Here is a 22,042-nt window from a genome sequence, read left to right on the forward strand (position 1 = left end):
AGAAAAGACTTCGACCACTTTTTGTGAAAGAGGCAAAAGAAATATTTTATTAACAATAATAACTTACTGTTTGTGACAAGACCGATGTTATGTCTAGAGGATAAAATGAATATTTAGTAAATATTAGGTAAGTAAATGAGTAAATAATTTATATTTTTAGTATGGAAGCGACAAAGTCCAGTGTTCATAAGTGGAAGGATAACAATTTCAGATAATTGCTCGAGGTATTTAAACACAATAGTAGAAATGGTCGGCCAGTGAAATGGCGACTATTCGCGAAGTTTTCAAGTGACTGGGAGCCCTGATAGTATGTACCCAGAATCAAATATCACCACGACAAACGGATAAGAACGAAAAAGAGGGCTGACATTTTTAGAAAAATATAGAATAGCCACATTTAGAAATTTTGTATACACACGTGTAATTTCAGCGCGCACACACACACACTGACACATAAACACAGACACAATTATCTGTACATTTATCTACCTCTCACATGTACACTCACACAATTATACAAACACATGTACATGTATTTATTGGCCGGTCAGTGACATACACTCTGTTCTAGATGCATACCCCGTGAATATCTGTATACACCATCAAAGTAAACTTCTTTACAAGTTCGATAGCACGATACACCTTTGTAGAAAGGTCTGGACACGAATAAGGATGGAAATATTAGCAAGAAGCGTAGGTCAAACAGGGGTCACTAATATCGCAACAGATTAATCAGCTCTAAGAACACAGTGGTTGTGAATTACTTTGTATATATATATATATGTCTGTGTATAAAATGGTTGTTAATCACTCTATGTGTAGGTAGGTAAGTGTATTAATTGTGAATTACTGTATATATATATAGGTAAGTAAGTGTATAAAGTAGTTGTGAATGACTATAAGTGCATAAAGTTGTGAATTTCTGTGTGTGTGTATATATATATAAGTAGGTAATTTGCATCTGTATGAATTAGATATTATACACTCGCACGTATATCGACAAACATTTTAAGGTTTCAAGTGGAAGAAAAAGTATGTCTTAAATTTTTCTTGTTGTCCCATTATGACATGTCCAATGTGGTAGAATGGGAGTAGTCGTAACTAGCTGTTCTTTCAGTTACAGTTGATGAAGACTGTCTAGGTCCTATTATGGGTTTTTATTTCAATGGTTCTTGTTTTTCTGTGCATAATAGAACAACAGTTTGTTAATAATATTGTTATTAATCCTCACATTAAGTGTGCACTAGTTGAAAAAAACCCACATATATCTAAAACATTCTTTATCCTATGATGCAAAATTTAAAATTAACTTTCATTAATTGACTTATTACAGAAGAAACTACAGCAGCACTCTGTCTCTCTCTATGAAATAATTTTGTGATGTAGCATAGCTGTATTGATGAGCAGAGTTAATTCACTATTTTTCAAAGCTATTTTGCAATGTAGTCATGCGACCACTAAGAAAGTCTTTGATTTTCAACAACAAACGTCCTGCTGATAAAAGGTAATTGTGATAATAATTTGTCAAGTTGTAACCATTTATTGTTCAAAGTATACTCACATGAGCTGTCAAAATTCATTACTGCATCGAAGTCCTCCAATAGCAAATCGTCATCTTCCGGTCGACGCCCTAAAGCCTCCAACAGTTCCCCCCAGTCCTCGTTCCTGAAAGGCCGAAGTTCAACACCTTTTGTGTCCTGAAGTTTCTTGAGCCCGTCTACTTGGTTCTGGTGAACCTCTTCAGATGGAAGGCGTCCATTGTAGTTTGGGTTATCTACATTTGAAGGTCGTCTCACCATATACAACCCAGAGAAAATAATTTCGAGCTTTATTTTGCATTTTTTCTTGGCCTCATCCAGAAACTGGATAAACTTTTTGCTACATTCATGACATGGAGAATTGTTGAAAAAGATCTTGATCGTTGGAGACTGGAGATGATTTTCCTTCAGCAAGTCTTTGAAATGTTCGATAACCGCGTCTTCTGCGTGTCGCCCTCGATAATTCTTGGCTCTGTAGAAGACAGTTTTTTCCTTAAGTTTGTATCGTGCGACGGCGTAAGACCCACGAGGCCACCGGACCCCCCGAACGCCGCTCCGTAGAAACGCCGACAACACGTCTGCGAAGTTCCTGTCGATCTCCATGGTCAGAAAAACTGTTTGTTGTCGTTAACTGAGGTGTGGGACGATATGTGGCATTATGTATACAGCTCTAGAGTCTGGACAAGTTTACTTAGAGAAGTTTTTGAATTAATTCGCTTCAAGTACCAAGCTGTTGTTAGAGCTCGTGAAACACAGTCTGTAAGAATTCTCACGACAAACTCTCTAATGTCCAGTTATTGTCCTGATTTAACTCTCTCATTCATACATTTTATAACCCTCCCCACTCACTACCAATCCAATAAAAGTTACTCGTTGCAGTCTGTTGCTGGACTACAGTTTAAGTTTAAATAATGTCGAATGCTTATCTAATTTGTTGAACAGGGTCTGACAATACAGTTCACCTGCATGCGGGGTTGTCTCGCACTGCCTTGACGCCCATCTTAAACAATAGAAATCAAAAGCGAAAGTAGACCAGCTGTTCATGGAATGAACGAACATTTTCACTTTTATCTATTCTCTCTTTGTTCACCATGGTCTATTTTAATAGTGTGTGACCAGGGCGATGACTAACGACGAATAGTTGAATATGCAAGGAACTGTCTGGCACGGTAACTGCAGGTGATTATCTCCCTGTACAAGGCAAACACAAGGAAGAAAGAAAAATACTTCTGTATGCTATGATGGAAAGAATCGTAATTAAGAAATGAGAAGTTAGTTTTACAGTTATGTAGACATTCACTGTAACTTGTCACCCATACCACAGCAGTATACCTCTTTACAATATTAATTACTTCCCTTGTTTGTCATCTTTGTTAAAAAAAAGTAGCAGAAGACACTGTAATAACGCCATCACAGAGACTGACAAAAATATAAACATACATAGAGACAAACATACATAAAGACTGACAAACAGATAAGTATACAGAGAGACTGACAAACATACATGCAAACTGACAAACACGGAAAATAAAATTGCAGTTCAGATTCCCAGAAGGTGGTTTCTGGACATCGCACAATGCCATTATTGACACTTCCACTGTTAATATTCCAAACATTATTTCAAGCTATACAGAAAGTACTTTCTGTGTTACACGAAAAATAGAACAATTTACCTTTGTGTAGACTTCTCACTGGTCACAAAGTCTTGACGAAGAGTACCCGAAGTGACGGACTGTTGTTTGAGTGTCAAGAGTTTGGTGTTTGAGCGAGAAATGATACTGTTCTAGACACCATGTATGATCCTGTTTTAGTGAATTCTATGCTGAATTGTTTGGGACAGGCCAGGCAGGTGGTTCCCCACTGGATGACGTGGCTGACTGTCCACGTGATCAGAGTGACAGAGGGAACATTCGCTTTACCGGGTATCAGAAGCCATTTCATTTCGCCAGCGACTTTCCGCTTGACAGAACTCGCGCTCGGATTGGGTTACAAACAACATCTGTGGCTTGGACCATGTTAAATACCAGATGAATACCCGACATCTAACTGGACAAGTCGTTCGAACTGTTCTGTTGCAGTCTACTTTCCATCTACCACTACCAGTGTAGTCAAGCTTATTCCATTAATTCACGTGCATAACAGATCAGTGAAGTGAAATAGTGAAGCATAGTAGTCTTGCACTTCTTGTCTTTTGAAGTCCTTTCTCTAAGTTGCCGAGGTTGACAGCTCATTTTCAATATTTGATAATTGCAATTAAGACTAACAGATCAACTTAGCAGCATTTAAATTTTTCTACATTTGAAATGTCTTGATTTTTCTAGGTCTAGGTCATCAATAAACGCGGTTTCGAAAAATAAATGATAAAGAATTATTTTAAAGTTTGTTTGATGACGATTGTGGAAGATCCTCTACATAGCATCTACTTCGTATTAAACCTCAGATGCGCATATACACTTTCTATGTCCACAAAGTTTAAATAACAAAAAACAGGTTTTGTCTGTGAAGTGTGGAAGACTTCCTAGCTGTGCACCTTGTCATGACTGAAAATATTAAATATCTTTGTTACATTTGTCTCGAAACTATACACCTATTGCTGTTTTATAGGTTTTATAGCATGTTTGTAATAAACTCTCTCTTTCTCTCTCACACACGCACACACACTTACAAATCATGAAAGGAGGACACAAAATGAACTTTTATTGACGAAAATTTTGACTACAGAGTTCAAATGGAATAAAGATAAGAACAAGCCATCATTTTTTTGAACCGTGTGAGTTGATCAGTAAGGTGACAGTAAACTCTTCTTTCCATCCTTTTATCTTCTCAATTATTCACACAATCCCAGTGGTATGCAGCGTTTTTAATTCTGTTTTCCAGAAAATATTTGAAGCAGCGATCTGACTCAGTTCATGTCGAGTGTTCTAGCCAGCAACTACAGTCTCTCCAAACGGAGCATTTTTTGGTGAATAAGTTTCATCTTCTGTCGTCACATCAGCTCACTCTCATTAGGTATGCATAAAAGTAGTCGATGTCGTCTTCAAAAGAAACATTAATTTTTTTCAGTGCAGTGGCAAATGGCGGGAAAGATGGACAAGAAAGAGGACTAACAAAGATCAATGTATATTTCGAAACAGTGTCTTTAGTCTTCCATGCTTTCGCTCGAAGATGTAGATGGGAGGACAGGAGGGTGGGTTGGGATTAAGTCAGTCACGTGACGATGTTGAGGACTCAGTAGTAAAGAAAGGCTGACGGGAAGTATATGCTGACCGTTGAACCTGCCCATCCAAGCATTACTGGATTGGAGAACGAACAAACGCTGAGTGATCCCATGTTGAAATGGAACCCGTGAAAAGGCGGCGAGGAAGCTGGTTTTTTTTTTTGAACAAACAAGCAAAAAGATCAACAGATTATTTAATTGTTATTTAATAATCAATTTAATCGAAGTGCATTCATAATCAACTTACCGCCCATAATTTCCTGGAAATCCTTCTTTAATAATTCGTCTTCCTTCTTTCGACATCTGTAGCCAATGTTGTAGACGCCCAGAACATTTCTAAGGTTGTGCCAGTCCTGCTGGTTGACTGTGCGAAGGAAGACACCCGGTGTATCTCTTAGCTTCTTCAGTCCATCCACCTGTGTCCAGTGGTCATCGTCTGAAGGACAGTGCCTGTAGTCTCGGCAGTTCCTACGGTTGCAGGAAGGCCGTTGGATGCGGTAGAACGACGAGAAGACGACTTCTATCTTCAGGTGCACACCGTGCTGCCACCTGGCAGTCTCCAGGAAGGTGATGATCCTCTGACTGCATTCACCACAGGGGGAAGCACTGACAAACAACTTGATTACTCCTGGCTGGAGTTGTCTGCGCCTCAGCAAGCCTTGCAAATGACCGATGGCGTGAGCTTCTGCGTGGTCTTGTCTGTTGGTATTCCTGGCTGGGAAATATTCATTGCCATTGTAAAGTGCTATGGCGTAGACATGTTTCGGCCAGTCCTGTCCATGTACACCACTCTTTACCATCGCTTTCAGGGCTTCTTCCTTAGATATCCGCATGATACTATTGAGTGTTTGATATTTAGATAGGGACAGTGAGAGCTTATTTGTTCAGTATTCAAATAGTCAGCAGTACACCGTTCATCGCTGTAACAAAATAAAAAAAAAGGCTCAGTGCCGGAAGCCTGAGATACATTCTTATTGCACTGAGTATGAAGGAAGCTTTTCATAATTTACTGTAACACTTGTATTATTTGTCGTATAAATAGAAAAACAACAACTTTGCATTACCTTTCCACTGTTATTTTCTTGTATGTAATATGTAGTGGAAGTATGCCCCGGGTAGCTAAAAGCTCCTTTAGTCCCGACACGATGTGTGGATACCTTTCGTCTGACTTCAAAGGTAAGGTGGCGATGAAAGTTCCCCCTTGAAGTGCATGTCACGTGACCACAGAGAGCAGCGGGACTATCGCCGGCTCGCTCGGCCTTTCCTTTAAATTCGCAACACTTCTACAAGAAGTTTTCGTTTAGGCTGAGTATACATATGTATGTATGAAGTAGTCCGATTGTTTGGGACATAAAAGTAAGAAAAATTACTTATTTGTTGAATATTGAGATACTGACTGGATAATACAATACTGCAAAAAGATCAGCCATGCTTCAAGAAATCGACTCATTGCCTATTATTTCAGGTCAATCCACTTAAACAGTTTACAGAGATATGTTATTTGTGTTCGATCCGTTTGGATTCCAATTCCCATTTTTTGTTGTCGGGATACTGTCTGTTTGTTCCAATACACCCAGTCCTGTAATCTGTCTTTCAATAAATTAAACTAAGTAAACCATGTGTCTGTCAACCAGGCATTGACTACAATAGAAGAATGTCGATGAGCTACTTCTCTGTCTCTGTTTTGGACAGAAGTAGACAATAAACAGTGTATTGTATTGTACAAGTTCTTCGTCCGTGCTCTATGGATATATATATATGCTTGCACAGAAGAAGTGGAGATTAAAAAATAAGTGTCCGAAGAAGCTGCTTCGTATCTCATACCAAAAACTTCTCCCTCTCCAACACCACTTTATTCTTTTTCTAGCTTACAGTTTCTGGGTAATGTTGAAGTTAAAATGTCATTGTGTTCGTTTGATTTTGATATTTGAAATAAAAGAAATTACAATAAACAAACAGAGACTTAACATTTATTACCTTTAATGTCACTGACTTCATCATTATGGCATGAGAGAGGTGCAAACATGATATTAAACAAAAAGAGAAAGAGAGAAGCAGACGAACAAAACAAAGTAAGATGTCGACCAAAATGGCAGCCAATAAATTTATAAACTAAATATATGTTTGTGTAGTACAGGTCAGTCTGGATTAACCAGGACATCTGTGTGCAAATAGTTAATATTTCTCTAAGAGGCCAGTGAAACAAGAGCTGTTTTGGATAAAAACACAACATCGGTTATGAACATGTATTTGAGGAAGGATTGAGCAACTACTTCAGTATTAATCATTACAACAGCACATTATTATCTGGCAATCGATATCCACAAAGGTCGAAGTAGGAAACAGACTTTTGTTAGTGATCTCAACAAATGCTTAGTATTATTATTCACTAAAACATCGCTGGCTCAGTGTCAAAGTGTTGGGCTGATAACTGATAAGAATAATTCCTCTTCACGGAACTGTTTACTTTCGGTTCAACCGTGCACAAACCAACACACACACACACACGGAGATACAGAAACACGCACAAAATATCTCTCTATATGTATTACAGTATATTTCTCTCTCGCCAAGTACACCCCACACTCGAGCTTATCAACAGACCTGATGACAGGGAGGGATACGGGGTGGGGTGGACTACTGTACCCGGACCCTGAGGCGTAAAGTGGCCTGGACTTGGTCCGTGCGGGCTTTTAAGAAATATTTTTTAATATTTTCGATTTTTTTTTATTTCGTGGTCTTGTGGAAGAGGTTGGGATCTGAGTGAAATAGTGAGCTGGCTGAGGAGTAATCAGCGCCACAGCATGGTCCTCAAGCTGGACACACTTGAAGTCGGAATACTGCTGGACACCGAGTATTCAAGGTGTAAAGTCGGACAGAAGTCCACGGAGATTGTCATCTGCAACTGAGGAGGACCTACACGATAGATATTGAGGCTGGGGTGAGAGAAAAGACGGAGGAAGCAAGCCCACAAAACCACTAAAACACAGTCAACACTAACACACAAAGTGGTCCTTACCTGCTGTTTGCACCTTGGAGGTAAGGAAAAAATCCAAAATGGGGAACTTGACTATGTATTAACATACACAAAACAGACATCCCGTGAAACAAGTTTTCTTTGTCACCAGGTACACAGATGCAGATCATTGTCACCAGATACCCAGTAGGTCCTTGTAAACCAAACAGTCGGGTGCCAACACATCATTGACTGTAGTACACACCAGCAAACAGAGCCTGTAGCCTGTGTTCAGCACTAGTTCTTACACATTTTTTCTAGAAGTGCTCAGCACTGCCTTGAATGTGCATGAAGGCTGGTTTCTTAATTAATGTGATGGATGGTCATGTTGTTATCAGTCAAGCGAACTGGCTAGCGACATCATCATTTGTTCTCTTGTCATGATGGGCGACCGCAGGGGGGCGGCGAGCCTTAGAAATATAAAAATGTGAGGAAAACCAGAAATAATAAGACTGGCACAAAGATAAACAGTAAAGTGATGCAGTCCCAGTTGGTGGACGGTTCCATATAAGACAGGCTCTCGTCGGACTGGAAATAGTTACACTCGGGGATGTAAGCTGCAAAAAAAAAAGACTTCTTATCACCATAATAATCATATTAACTTTAGTTCAGATGTATCTTTATCAACCTAATTCTTTGAGCAAAAAGGACTCATGGAACTTACTAATATAAAATCGCCGTTTTTAAATTGTTTTTGTTCTAAAAACAAAGAAAGTGACAGAATATGGAATAAGTAAAAGTATCTGTAAAAGTCTACTTCTTAGAGCCCAGCAAAGCATTTGATTAGGATAGAGTTTAATTGTCTGAAAATCTGAAAAAGCACACCTACTTGTAGAACCAATTAAGTCCATAATTGTTAAAAATTCTCTTCTAAGCAAGTTGTCTTGATAATGTCGATATCTGATATTGATGGTGGTTTTCTTCAGAAAGTTTCCAAGATACAGCCAGTCTTGGCAGTTGAAGGTGCGAAGGATGACACCTTGTGTCCAGTACAGCTGCTTCAGCCCCGCCACCTGAGCCACGTGGTCATGGTAAGAAGGAAGATGGTTCCGGCAGGCTGGGTTCAACTCACACGAAGGTCGTCTGATCTGATAAAACGCAGAGAACACGACTTCCATCTCCAGGGTTACGCCGTAGCGCCACCTGGCGGTGTTGAGAAAGGTGATGATTCTCTGGCTGCATCGTTGACACGGAGAAGCGCTGAGAAACAACTTGAGTCTTTGAGGACGGAGGGCTCTGCGCCTCAGTAAGTTCTCCAAATAATCAAGGACGCCATCTTCCGCGTGCACTGTCTTACTTACATTCTTCGTCAGGTAACAGGACAACTTTGAGCACACCACTGCATAAACATTTTGTGGCCAGCACTGTCCATGGACACCATTACACAAGAACGCTTTCCAGGCCTCGTCAATAGAGGTTTCCATGGCAACAGTGTGGTTCTCGGTTCAAAAGTTATGAAGTACTTATTGTAAAGGTATATCTTTCGGCACCTTTGGTTTTCAAGTATGGAAATGTTCCAAAATCTTTAATACTGAGTCAAAAGTTCATCCACGTCTAGGATTTAAGTAGTAATGTCAGACCACGTGGTGTAAATGGTCCTCGAGGTGGCCCAGTACATCAACACACTGCAACAGGTCAAATAAGACAATGTGATAATAGAAGTGTGATACATATTCTGATATAAAGACACATGCCGACAACACATCCAGAAAGATGCTACTATTGTCTCCATGGCCTTGTTGTACATTATCTTTATTATTAACAATTTATCAGCCAAGCTGGTCTCTCGGATCTCCTCTCTCTGACTTGTATCAGACAGGAAAAGCTTGATCGATGCTCTTTCTCTTATTTTTGCTTTACAGCTTATGATTATTATGATTATTATCATGATGGTGATTTTTACTATTGAGAAGAAAATGCTTTCCTTTAAGTTAAATTCCTAAAAGTTAAATGTTTAATGTTTATGAAAAAGAAGTTAAAGAAGTTATATGTATTATTTATCTTTCTGATGTTTTCGATGTTTACTGTTTATCTACTTGGAAGCTGACTTTTACAGAAGACTTCATTTATTTGGGGAAATTGCAGGATAAATATGTCTTACTCCACAAATATAAAATCACTCACTCTCTCTTTGACATGGATATATATATATAGATGTCACTACACGCACTCATTGACGTACACTTGAAAACAAAATGCAAACAAAACTTCTTTCCTTCTGCCCACACTTGAGTCTGTGTGTGCATGTGTGTGTGTGGGTCTGTGTGTGCGTGTGTGTGCATGTGTGTGTGTGGGTCTGTGTATGCTTATGTGTGTCTGTGTATGTGTGTGTGTGCGCAGTAGTTGGCAGGCAGATGAAAGAGAGAACTAGAGCGAGCAAATGGCTTCCTCCACAACTATCTTAATTGTTGACTCCAATAACCGTACACAAAACAAGGGCAAGTGTAATCATTACACAACACAAATACAAGATTCAGACTGCAAAAGCATCAACAGCACTCACCACATCACAGCAGCATGGACACGAGCACAACAAAACCTCTCACGGATGCTGACGAAACCAGCATCAACAACACAAAGCTCACCAACTCGTCTGCTCTGTGCGATTAGTGAGCTCGGATGTGAGTCACAAAGGTCATCCTCATGGAGAGGTCATGGAAGTGCATTCTGGGAACTTGTTGACTTTCGCTTTTATTTGATAAACGTAGGAACCAGAATATCTAGTCGCTAAGCTGCGCGTGCATACATGCGTGTGTGTGTGTGGGCGAGTGCGTGATCGTAGAGTGTAAACCATGCGTGTGTGGGTGTGTGGGCGAGTGCATACATGCGTGTGTGTGTGTGTGGGTGAGTGCATACATGCGTGTGTGTGTGTGTGGGCGAGGGCATGATCATCAGTGTAGCCATGCACGTGTGTGCGTGTGTGCGCGTTAGCACGCGCGCATGCGTGTTTTCACACACATATCCGCTTATTTTAGCGTGTGTTAATATATCGGATACATAATCATAAAGAGACATGAAATTACTTATTCACATAATTTTTACACGCAGGAGGACTTTCAAGGAATGTTTGTAAACAACCCTGACCAAATAAAGATTAGTAATTTCGAACCGCCGCTTTCAAGACTTCTTGGAGTTATCGAGGACGGTATAGCAAATAAAAGTTATCGTCCCATCTAAACTTTCACCTACCACACTGGTGCAGCTAGTAGTTTTATTGAGAAATAAGTTTAAGAAGAAATAAAATCTCTGAAAGACGAGTCCCGCAAGAGCTGTTGTTAAGAAGTAAACAGAAAGTAAACTAATTTATTTGAAATCCAACATGTTTGAAGGACTCGCTATACTTACTTTGATCTTTATCATCTCTTGCGAGAACACGTGACATTCTGGAGAGTGGTGTTGACAGATTGGAAAGTTGTGAATAAAATGCTGGGTGTGAACTGAATACAGATAAGACCCTCATGTTGTGCTTCAGGCTCGGATTTGCTGTAAACAGTGTCATGGTGGCCTGTGACATACGTCGACGAGTGAGAGGACTGTTTGCTGGGAGATGTCCAGTTCCAGTCATGGTTTGTTGGGAAAAGTCGTGCACACTTACATTCACGCTCATACATAATATGTACGCATATCGATAGAGAGAATGCTGTACATTGTTTACATATTACACTCAAAAGTACACAAACTCTCTTTCCAGTTACACACTCAAGCGTTGAAACATGAAGTCAGTGACTCGTCTTTACCTGTTGTTTACTCCAACACCTGACCATACATGGACCAGGCAAACGTTCTTCGACATCGCCATGGTAAACTATCAAAGACCTTCTCTTTTTGCGTTGGTGTGTGTGTGCGGGGGGTGCTTAACGATGTGCAACGTGCAGTGAGTGACGTCACCATGTCTAGTCATCTGCGGCTGAACGTTCTTTGATCCCTCTCCCAGCAATTATTAAAAGTATACCACCTGGCGCCTTGTAATAACAGGTGGTATGGATCTATATTAGTTTATATGATGTCACTATACCCAGCCTGTACAGCTCTGCAACAGATTGTATGTGGGTGAATTTAAATATGTTTGTGTGTGTGCACGCGTGAATGGAGAGGATGTTTAGAGGTGTGGTCACATAATAACAACAGTGACTAACAGTCCCGCTCATACCCTTGACGAGAAAGCCTGTTAACACGACTACACACGTACACAAAAATAAATTTGTAACACCCGTAACACTCACTATACAGCTCTGTCCACCCGACTATCAACTGCCCAGAATATTTCTCATATATTCGAACGTTAACAGTAATTGACCAAAGGAATAAGAAACAAGTGTCTGTGGTAACAAGAGAGAGCGCAAGTGTATCAAACTCGTCACAAGACAAGTGCATATGGAAGAGAGATCTGCTTTGAGATTATTTATTATTTATTATCAGCACAGGTAACACTCATCCCAACATCACTATCGATGGAAGCAAACCAAAAATCATCATCATCATTCCGTTGTTCATTCTATTTTGAGAACAAAGTTTTAGAAAGTGTCTTACAAAGAAAAAAAGGATTTTAATGTTCTGTCCGATGCATTAACCTTAAAGAAAAGTGTGAGCAACTATAGATGAAAGTTGCCTCAAAACAAATATTTTAAAAACATGAATTAGCATCTTAATGAGTCAATGACTGCCACGAAAACCAAGTCAGTTTACTAACCCACGCTCATGAGTTCTCGGAAATCCTTCCTTAATAAATCATCTATCTTCTCTCGTCTGCTCAAATCGATGTCATCGAGGTCCAGAGTGACTGCTAGGTTCTCCCAGTCTTCATTTGTCGTAGTACGAAGGACAATCCTTGGTGTCCGGTTCAAGTCCCTTAGCCTTCTCATTTGAACCAGGTGGTCATTTTCAGAGGGAAGGTGGCCCTGACAGGCTGGGTTATTGACACACGAAGGTCGTCTGATCTTATAGAATGCTGAGATCACGACCTCGATCTCCAGGTCAATGCCTTGACCCCTGGCCTTCTCTAGAAAGCTGATGATTCTTTGGCTGCAGCGATGACAGGGCGAGGAGCTGAGGAACAATGTGATTTTTTGAGGGCGGAGAATTCTGCGCTGAAGCAAGACTTTGAAATATTTTAAGATGTCCTTCTCTGCGTGCACTTTCTTATTGTTCTTGGCCATGATGTAATCTTTGTCAGTGAAATGTACATGGCGACTGCGTACACATGCTTTGGCCAGTGCTCGCCATGGACTCCACTGTGCACGAGCGTCCTCAAGGCAGCCACCCTGGAGACCGACATGACGACGAGGAGTGTAGAGTGTAGGAATGTTTGGTTTCTGGATTTCCTTTGACTGCTGAAAAAAACAGTTAAGATCTTTTTCAATGGCCACGACTCACTGACTCACCTTGGATAGTCAGAATTCACAGTCAATGTGCCGTTCACTTGATAAATCTGTCGGTCTGTCCCGTGCTACTGTTGTATTTCTCTGTAGCTAAGACTACATTTCACAACCCACGCATATATGTAGCACCTAGCAACTAACGATAAAAACTCTCACAACCTGGGGATAAACATCACAACACAGGTAAATTACTCACCTTTCAACACACAGGTAAACGGCGCACCTTGCGAACAGCGGCCCTACCTTCTCCAAGCGGTCCAACCGCTCGAAAGCAAACAGAACAGGTGATACCGTGTGTTTTATTATAGACATGTAGCGCTATATACAGCAAAATGCAATCTGCTTCCTTGTTGAGAAAGAGAAGGAGGGTAGGAGGTACTGCAGGTGACATTGAGGCTTACGGTGCCCTCACAATTATGATAACTGTTTGAGTCACGTGTCCCCCTTCCAAACATCAGTTTCGACTTTCGTATTTAAACATCAGACACACTATTCTGTAAAAAAAAATCACACACACTATACTGCAGACAAAAACATTTGCATTACTTGATCACTCATTCATCCACTGATTCATTTAAATTAGAATGCATACCTCTACCCATTTTGAGAATAAACAACTTATAAACAACAATGAACTGTTTTGTGTTTTTTTAATCAAATAATTGTTTTAAATTCCGTAATTCACAGATACGTAAAAAAGATACAAAAAATACATAAAAATACAATTGTTCAAATCTGTCTCCAATTCAGAATAAACTGTTTGGGTTTGTTGTCTTTTGGGATACACATGATTACTCACATTCTGGGTTGTTAATTAAAAACCTTTTGATAACCCTTTATTTAGAGAGCCCACAAGACAAACACCAATATCTTGTAAAGATCTTGAAAAATTCTACAGGAAGTCCATTCATGCCAGGGCTTTAATTTTTCATGTTCTTACATACAGCTTCTTGAAATGTAATTTACCATTTCATAAGCTAGCTTTATCTGAAGACATATTTATACATCAGGTACACAATAGTCGACAGACATCACACACTTCATTTATAATTTCTTTTTAGTCAGAAATGATAGTGTTTTCCCCTTTATTCAAGAAACTCCTTATTTCATTGATAACGTTCCTGTTCTCTAAGTTAAATAAGTATTTTGTAGAATTTTCAGGCAGCCATGACTCCAGCTCTCATATGCTTTGCAAAATTTCTTATATTGTTTGGAGCTTTTGAGTTAAAAATCTATTAATGGCTTAGGCTACATCAAGTAAGTTATCTTGATCTTCAAAGTCTTTTAAAATTCATCAAATAAGTAAAGGTAACAAATATACTAATCGTATAACAAATGTAGTTTAGCATTAGTATAAACAAGTCGGACACAAAGTAAAGAGATAAAGAATTTAAATAAAATTGGCTTGCTAATTAGAACTATACAATAGTAAACTATGCTGTGTGACACTAATCAGTTACATTTTCAGCATGTTAACGGCTAAACTTGCCATGTTAACACTACTGTCATAGTACTTACTGTCAAGCAATGCAAGACACTTCTTCAAGCTAGAACTAATTGTATAATTAGTGCTCATCTGTGATTGAGAGAGAAGGAAAGAGAGACAGAAAGAGAAAGAGAAAGTGCAATAGTGTCTGATAAAACTGGATTTAATAAAATAATGAGAAATAGTACGTTTCTTTAATAAGAACTGAGATAAATAATTTAGCCAGTGATCACATATCAAAAACGTTTCATTACACGAGTCTGTTCTTTCTTTCATCGAGAGATGTGATAATGCGGCCCCTCTTTGCCTCTACCTTTACTTACAATGCTGCTTTAGCTTAGGACCAGTGTGAAAGTGTAACTTTTGAAGACCAATTAAAAAACCCTGTCAGAAAAAAATTATCATGATAATAAAGCAGAGGAAGATAAACATCCTGAGAGTAAAATTAAATGATCCGTTACTATACAAAAATGCATAAGACTGATCAGCAGACTTCTTCCGTCGATGATCACTCGACATTTCATCAAATAACATCGTCATTTCATCAAAAGTCAGGTCTTCCTGTGGTTGATCGCTTGACCTGCCCTCATGTAGCAGATCACTCGACAGGTTCCTATTTGACTGGTCATTGGCCAGGACCTCATGTGGCAGATCATTTAAAGGGCCCTCAGGCAGATCATTGGACGGGCCCTCGTGTGGCAGATCATTTAAAGGGCCCTCAGGCAGATCATTGGACAGGCCCTCATGTGGCAGATCATTTAAAAGGACCTCATGTAGCAGATCATTGGACGGGCCCTCATGTGGCAGATCATTTAAAGGGCCCTCAGGCAGATCATTGGACGGGCCCTCATGTGACAGATCATTGGACAGGCCCTCATGTGACAGATCATTGGACGGGCCCTCATGTGGCAGATCATTTAAAAGGCCTTCATGTGGCAGATCATTGGACAGGACCTCATGTGGCAGATCATTGGACAGGCCCTCAGGCAGATCATTGGACAGGCCCTCATGTGGCAGATCATTTAAAGGGCCCTCAGGCAGATCATTGGACGGGCCCTCATGTGGCAGATCATTTAAAGGGCCCTCATGTGGCAGACCATTTAAAGGGCCCTCAGGCAGATCATTGGACGGGCCCTCATGTGGCAGATCATTTAAAGGGCCCTCATGTGGCAGACCATTTAAAAGGGCATGATGTCGCAGATCATTGGACAGGCGCTCAAGTACATCATTGGACAGGCGCGCAAGTAGATCATTGGACAGGCGCTCAAGTACATCATTGGACAGGCGCGCAAGTACATCATTGGACAGGCGCTCAATTACATGATATAAAGGGCCCTCAGGCAGACCATTGAACTGGCCCTCATGTGGCAGATCATTGGACAGGCCCTCATGTGGTAGACGATTTAAAAGGGCGTAATATAGCAGTAAATTGGACAGGGGCTCAAGTAGGTCATTTAAAGGGCCCTCAGGCAGATTATTGGACAGGCCCTCATGTGGCAGATCATTTAAAAGGACCTCATGTGGAAGATTGTTGGACAGGCCCTCAAGTGGGTGATCATTGGACGGTCCCTCATGTGGCAGATTATAGGAAAGGCCGTCATGTTGTAGATCATTGGATGGGCCCTCATGTGGCAGATCATTGGATAGGCCCTCATGTTGTAGATCATTGGACAGGCCCTCATGTGGCAGATCATAGGAAAGGCCCTCATGTGGCAGATCATTGGACAGGCCGTCAGGCAGATCATCGGACAGGCTCTCAGGCAGATCATTGGACAGGCCCTCATGTGGCAGATCATGTAAAGGGCCCTCAGGCAGATCATTGGACAGGCCCTCATGTCGCAGATCATTGGACAGGCCCTCATGTGGCAGATCATTTAAAAGGACCTCATTTGGAAGATCGTTGGACAGGCGCTCATGTGACAGATCATTAGACAGGCCCTCATGTAGCAGATCATTGGAAAAGTCCTCTTGTGGCAGTTCATTGGACAGGCCCTCGTGTGTCATATCATTGGACAGGCCCTCGTGTGTCATATCATTGGACAGGCTCTCATCTGGCAGATCATTGGACAGGCCCTCATGTGGTAGTTCGTTGGACAGGCCCTCATCTGGCAGATCATTGGACAGGCCCACTTGTGGCTGAGCTATTAACAGGCATGCCCGTGGTTGATTAGTAGACAGATCCATTTTCAGTGGATCAGTAGGCAAGCCCTTCCGTAGCGCATTGGTTGACAGGTTCACGCGTAACCTGCAAGAGAAATTCTTCATGTGGAAGACAGAATTGAGACCTGTAATGTAAGAAATCGACGAAAAACTAGACAAAACAGTGAATTATTACTTGATTCCAAATAATTAGCACCAAACTAGAAAACAAAATTACAATATCATCTGAGTGTAGTTCTCATCTCTCGCTCACGCCCTCCTCCTTTGTCGTCATTACCTTTTGACGTCACCTCATCTTACGTCATTTATGACGTTCATTGAGCTCTTAAGACGCTGTCTCATTGGGTGTTGAGAGTCACACAGACAACTCGACCATTTAGGAAACGTCCAGAGTTCACACCCTTTCGTCCGCACACGTGCTCAGTCCTAGCCCTCTGACTAGGTCCCTGACAGTTCGATTTTCTTTTTATTAATGTCTTTGCAGTTTTTTCCTTTTCTTTCATACTGTATTGCCACTGAAGCTTGAATTAATCTTTATAATGAATCGTAATAAAATATTGCCTCTTAGTAGTTTCGTTCACCTCCAAATTTAAGAATTTCATGAGCTAGAATTAAGTAATAATATTGCTTATCTTTTTGTCTAAATATTAATTAAGTTTTTTGTCCAAAGACTAGAAAGACAGAAGAGTCAGCTAACTCGTGGAATAAGAAACCATAATTTGTTCGAAGTCAGTCCAGTCTCCACAGTCCCCTTAACTGACTCCTGTGATCCTCATCAGTCGGAAGGTGATCCCACGAGGGTCGTCTGACACGATAAAATGCCGAGAAGACGATTTGCATCCTCAGCTGGACATCGTGATCTCGCCTGGTGCCGTCCAGGAAACCAACGATTCTGTTGCTGCATCGCTGACATTAAACATAATCCATCGCTGACCATTTAACCCTCTAGTAATTACTAGCGGCGATAATTCAGCCTCTCTAAGCATTAAGCCGTCTCGTAAAATAAAGAAAGAAACAGAAAGAAGCAAAGAGGGAAACCTACAAACAAAGGAACTGAACCTGCGATATTCAATCTGCAGTGAGTGTAAGTCGTTTGATCTCCCCAAGTGTTTGTTAATTAGTCAGCCGGAGGTGAGTCACTTGCTTGATCTCTCCTTGATATTAAGAAATGTAGACTGCTGGAGATAGATAAAAAGCTAATACAGTCAATAAACCTCAACTGATAAATAGTTATAATTATTTATACAAATGTCCATGCGTGCGCCAGTTTGAACGATTACATATGTGTGTATGTGTAATGACTATTGTGTATGTTAGGGGAGACAATCAGATCTTTACTTGCAAGTCCACGTTCTCTCCCCTTTCAGGCTTCTAGCGGCTTATACAATGATTCATTCACATCTGCATCATTTCTTTTCTAGTCACTCACCCACTCCTAACAAATAAATTTCCAAGGAACACAAATTCTAATGAGTAAATAAAGTTAAATACTGTTTTATTCATAAAACCAAGTTATCACTGACTTCTTACAAACCTTGGTCACCTCTTGGCCTACACGTCATACAACAAGAATAACAAATACTGACGGAGCTTGTTTTAACTGATAAAAGTAGCAAAATAAAATATTAAATATCAAATAACATTGCAGTTCTGTTATACTGGCCTGTCAAACATTCTAACAATCAGAAAAATATTATGTTATAAATTATACAAATTCTCTCAAAAACTACATTTTAAATGTTACTACACCTAGTCGCATTTTTGAATATAAGCATCACTTTCAGAAATATACATGTTCACACACTTTAAATGTTTTACAATTTAAATTCAACATTTGAAGGGTTTTATAATTAGTTGTGTCCTTTTTAGTTATTAAAACATTATAAGGTGATAAGAACTTTAATATTATACATAATAATGTGCGCTAAATGTTGTTGGTCAAACTTGGAAGCACTTGACTTTAGATACATGTTACCCGCCACCACTGAATGAGTATTAACTCTCAAATTTGAAATTTTGCAAATTGTATATGTTTACAATGTACAGGTTCTGACCTTTTTTTATGCAAAAGTTATCGTATAGTCCTAAAACTTGAGTGAATTATAAAGGATTAAAGTGAGCAAGTACTGTGGCGGCCTTTTTGAGAAAAGTGCCTTCAAAGATTTTCAGCCGTTCAATAAGGTTTTTCCTCAGCAAGGGGTACTTCTAATAGTTCCCACTGTACTAAATTCTGCATGATGAAAAAATATAACACGCTATATCATTTCAAGTCACAAAAAGTACACAGCAATGAATATTTGTGCTCCTTATGTCTAGACCAGAGATGTACGTATGAGGAAATTTAAATATACAACTAGCATTAATCATCCACTTATTTCATCAGTTGTTTTAAATGTTATTGTGCAAAGTTCAGCTTTATAAGCAATGTTTTTCATTTTCTCCTTCCTTCCGAGATAAGACTTGAATTAATCTTACAAGATAACTTTCTACAGTGAACACACTCTTACCACTGCATTCAGTTTTTCTCTGTTTCTAACAATAATATAAGCAAGACGGGCTCTGTGTCTCATATCAATAACAAAAATGAATTTAATTTAATAGTTTGCCTTTCGTGTCTGAGAGATAAAAAAAAAAAGGTTTCATTCCAACAAATTAGTACAATAACCTGAAAATTTAAACTAACGATGCTGACAGAAAATGAGATAATATCTTGTAAACTAGCTCAGTTTATATATGTATATATAGAAAAGAAATTCTACATAAAACATATTCTTCAATCTGTAATGTGTATATTTTTCGTTCAAAAGGTTGTATACCAATCCTAAAGGCCTAACAAAATAAACTATTGGTATTTGTGTGCAGTTTCAGTTTCTTTTCTACATTATTTCACTTATTAATCACATCACAGCTGAATATTGACACATTTTGTAAATCAACATGTGAATTTTACAGACGATAATAATAGTAGTGACATCTCGTAGTCACCTAGGGTGACATGTCACCGTGTCGAGCTCTCTCCTGATGCCGTCTGTAGAATCCTAGTCATCAAGAACGAACACCATATGAGTAGTGGAAGAACACACCAACCGTCATATTACGTCACATTGTCTTATTTTGCCTGTTGAACATATTTAATGTTTCTTTTGGGCACATTCCGATGAATGAACAGATGTAGACACTGTTAAGAAAAATATTAGGATTCATTAATCAGCATGAAGAAACTCAATTGTATTCAAAACTCGATATTGCTGCTGCTGCTGCTGCTGCTGCTGCTGCTGCTGCTGATGATGATGATGGTGTTGATGATGATGAATGAATGAATCTGTAAATCTCATTGCTAAACACAAAAGACAGCAAATAACAGTCCGTAAAGCAAACAGATATCACCTTGACGAAAACATAAACAACGCATGAATGAAAAACTGATGTGAGAGGAACTGTACTTCTGATTGTGAAAGGTATTTCTTATAGATAGAGGGTTTAAGGCCGGATTTGAAAAAGCTTCAAATGTAGAGAAAGTTAAAGGGGGAAATTGGAGAATTCAGAACAGTGAGGCCTGAGGAGAAAAAGAAGCTTCAGCCAAATTTCTCCCGTCTGATGCCTGGTACAGGGAAGAAGGCAACACAAGCAAATCACACACACCCTCTCTCTCTCACACACACACACACATATGTATACATATACACACGCGAGTCCACTAACACTTTCATTTTGTTATTCATACCTACGTATTTGTACGTATGGTTCACAGAATATAGTCGCATTAGGTCGCAATGAGAAATAGTCGCATTAGGTGACTTCTTCAAATATTTTAGAAAGTAAACTTACATGTAGACTTCAGAGACATAAGCTGCTCGAAGTCCTTCCTTAGCTTTTCATCTTCATCCTGTCGACAGCTCAAGGCAATCTGAAGTTCCATCCAATCTTGCTTAGTGAAGGGGCGAAGAACAATGCCTGGAGTCGTGAACAGATTTTTTAGCCCCTCGACTTGAGCTTTGTGGGCATCTTCATCTGGAAGACGTCCAATGCATCGAGGGTTTTCTTCGCAAGAGGGTCGCCTCACTCTATAAAATGCCGAGAACACGAGCTCGACCTTCAGATTTCTTTTGTAGTATCGTTTAGCATTTTTAAGAAAATTTATAATTTTATCGCTGCATGAAAAACAAGGTGAGTTGCTTATGTATACTTTTATGTCATCAGAAACGAGCTCATCAAGGCACATCAAGTTTTCGAAATGTTTAATAACAGCCTCTTCTGCATGTGCATAATCGTTCTTGGCTCTAAAATAGCGAGTTTCTTTGCCCTCTTTGTACTGTGCAACGGCGTAGGAAACATTTTTAGGCCATGTCTGTCCATGCACACCATTCCTCATGAAATCAGACAGAACGCCTACGAAATCATTTGAAATTTCCATGGTCCAGGCACAGTAGCTCTTAATCACTTGCTTGTCGCTTTTGGAAAGTATCTAGTTGGCGAGGGGTTAAAAGATGTATTTCTCTTATTTTTTAATCACTTCTGTGAGATGTGTGAGATTCACTCAAAACAACATTCACGGTGTCTTAAGAGCCTTTCGTCATGTACCAGACCAACATGAAAAGTCCTCAGTCTAGTGTAATATTCCTCTGTACGACAGAACTGTTTGCAACTACTTTGTCAGAATAACAGCTAGGTTCGGATTTGTTGCTGACAGTTTGAGAAAACCCAAACCTATAAATATCATAGAGAAGAAAACAATAAAGAAAGTAGCTGGGTCCAGGTTTGCAGATAGAAAGTGGAAGTAGGGCTTCGCGGATATGTCTTCCCGAGGTTCGCTAGTTCCAGAGAAAGGTGAAAGAAGCTATCTACTCCCGGGTTTCTTAGTCTTTCTCTCAAGAGAAACAGAGCGTGACAACAAGGTCTATAAACAGTCATATATTGTCTATAAACAGTCTTATAAACATGTCCTGAATTCATCTCAGGGTAGTGTGCACTCAACACACCTACCACTTAGTTTGTAGTTGTTGAGGAATACGAGTAAATACATGTTGAACTTCCAGTGAGTGTTTCCTGTAAGGATTTAGTTTTCCTTCTACCTTGTAATAAGTTCTTCTGGTTTTGCCACCAACTATTAGGATGAATTTTCCATTGTGATTCATTTAAAGGTGACATTAAAGAAATTGTCGGTTTTTTGTTTGCTTATTAAAACATCATCTTCATGCCTTAGTGAAAAAGTAGATAACATGAAGGTGTCACACATTTACTCCAACA

At 39.7% G+C, this 22,042-nt stretch overlaps 4 protein-coding genes across 6 annotated transcripts; all 4 read right to left on the reverse strand.

The window, feature by feature from the left end:
- Positions 1-4,316: 4,316 nt before the first annotated feature.
- On the reverse strand, positions 4,317-6,007 carry LOC112568278. Of its 2 annotated transcripts, XM_025245514.1 has the most exons (3): positions 5,820-6,007; positions 5,003-5,675; positions 4,317-4,903 (listed from the first exon to the last, which is right to left on the reverse strand). In XM_025245514.1, exons 2-3 carry the CDS (start codon positions 5,586-5,588, stop codon positions 4,767-4,769), a joined length of 723 nt encoding a protein of 240 aa, XP_025101299.1. In that variant the 5' UTR covers positions 5,589-5,675; positions 5,820-6,007; the 3' UTR covers positions 4,317-4,766. The 2 variants fall into 2 exon arrangements, with proteins under 2 accessions (XP_025101299.1, XP_025101300.1); XM_025245515.1 differs by lacking the exon at positions 5,820-6,007 and having other exon boundaries at positions 5,003-5,706.
- Positions 6,008-6,776: 769 nt separating this feature from the next.
- Positions 6,777-10,380, reverse strand: LOC112568277. 2 transcript variants are annotated; one of them, XM_025245512.1, is made up of 3 exons: positions 10,275-10,380; positions 8,601-9,396; positions 6,777-8,328 (listed from the first exon to the last, which is right to left on the reverse strand). In XM_025245512.1, the coding sequence occupies exons 2-3, from the start codon at positions 9,193-9,195 to the stop codon at positions 8,183-8,185; spliced, it is 741 nt and encodes a 246-aa protein (XP_025101297.1). In that variant the 5' UTR covers positions 9,196-9,396; positions 10,275-10,380; the 3' UTR covers positions 6,777-8,182. The 2 variants fall into 2 exon arrangements, with proteins under 2 accessions (XP_025101297.1, XP_025101298.1); XM_025245513.1 differs by lacking the exon at positions 10,275-10,380 and having other exon boundaries at positions 8,601-9,508.
- Positions 10,381-14,264: 3,884 nt separating this feature from the next.
- On the reverse strand, positions 14,265-17,068 carry LOC112568261 (coagulation factor V-like). Its single transcript, XM_025245473.1, has 2 exons — positions 17,013-17,068; positions 14,265-16,880 (listed from the first exon to the last, which is right to left on the reverse strand). The coding sequence occupies exons 1-2, from the start codon at positions 17,018-17,020 to the stop codon at positions 15,023-15,025; spliced, it is 1,866 nt and encodes a 621-aa protein (XP_025101258.1). The 5' UTR covers positions 17,021-17,068; the 3' UTR covers positions 14,265-15,022.
- A 1,225-nt stretch (positions 17,069-18,293) lies between these two features.
- On the reverse strand, positions 18,294-21,463 carry LOC112568281. The gene is made up of 2 exons (XM_025245521.1): positions 20,624-21,463; positions 18,294-19,973 (listed from the first exon to the last, which is right to left on the reverse strand). The coding sequence occupies exons 1-2, from the start codon at positions 21,207-21,209 to the stop codon at positions 19,927-19,929; spliced, it is 633 nt and encodes a 210-aa protein (XP_025101306.1). The 5' UTR covers positions 21,210-21,463; the 3' UTR covers positions 18,294-19,926.
- Between the last annotated feature and the right edge of the window lie 579 nt (positions 21,464-22,042).

This window comes from Pomacea canaliculata, linkage group LG7 (assembly GCF_003073045.1).
Source record: "Pomacea canaliculata isolate SZHN2017 linkage group LG7, ASM307304v1, whole genome shotgun sequence".
In the NCBI taxonomy this organism is placed as follows: Eukaryota; Metazoa; Mollusca; class Gastropoda; order Architaenioglossa; family Ampullariidae; genus Pomacea; species Pomacea canaliculata.

Bases quoted from the DNA above. Each gene is read 5' to 3' on its own strand.
- LOC112568281 (XM_025245521.1), bottom strand. From the start codon at position 21,209: ATGGAAATTTCAAATGATTTCGTAGGCGTTCTGTCTGATTTCATGAGG. The intron at 19,974-20,623 runs GTAAGTTTACTT...TTTTCTTAACAG, and splicing joins TATGTCTCTGAAGTCTACAT to TGTCTACATCTGTTCATTCA.
- LOC112568278 (XM_025245514.1), bottom strand. From the start codon at position 5,588: ATGCGGATATCTAAGGAAGAAGCCCTGAAAGCGATGGTAAAGAGTGGT. The intron at 4,904-5,002 runs GTAAGTTGATTA...AAAAAAAACCAG, and splicing joins TTTCCAGGAAATTATGGGCG to CTTCCTCGCCGCCTTTTCAC.
- LOC112568277 (XM_025245512.1), bottom strand. From the start codon at position 9,195: ATGGAAACCTCTATTGACGAGGCCTGGAAAGCGTTCTTGTGTAATGGT. The intron at 8,329-8,600 runs GTAGGTGTGCTT...TTTTTTTTGCAG, and splicing joins GGACTTAATTGGTTCTACAA to CTTACATCCCCGAGTGTAAC.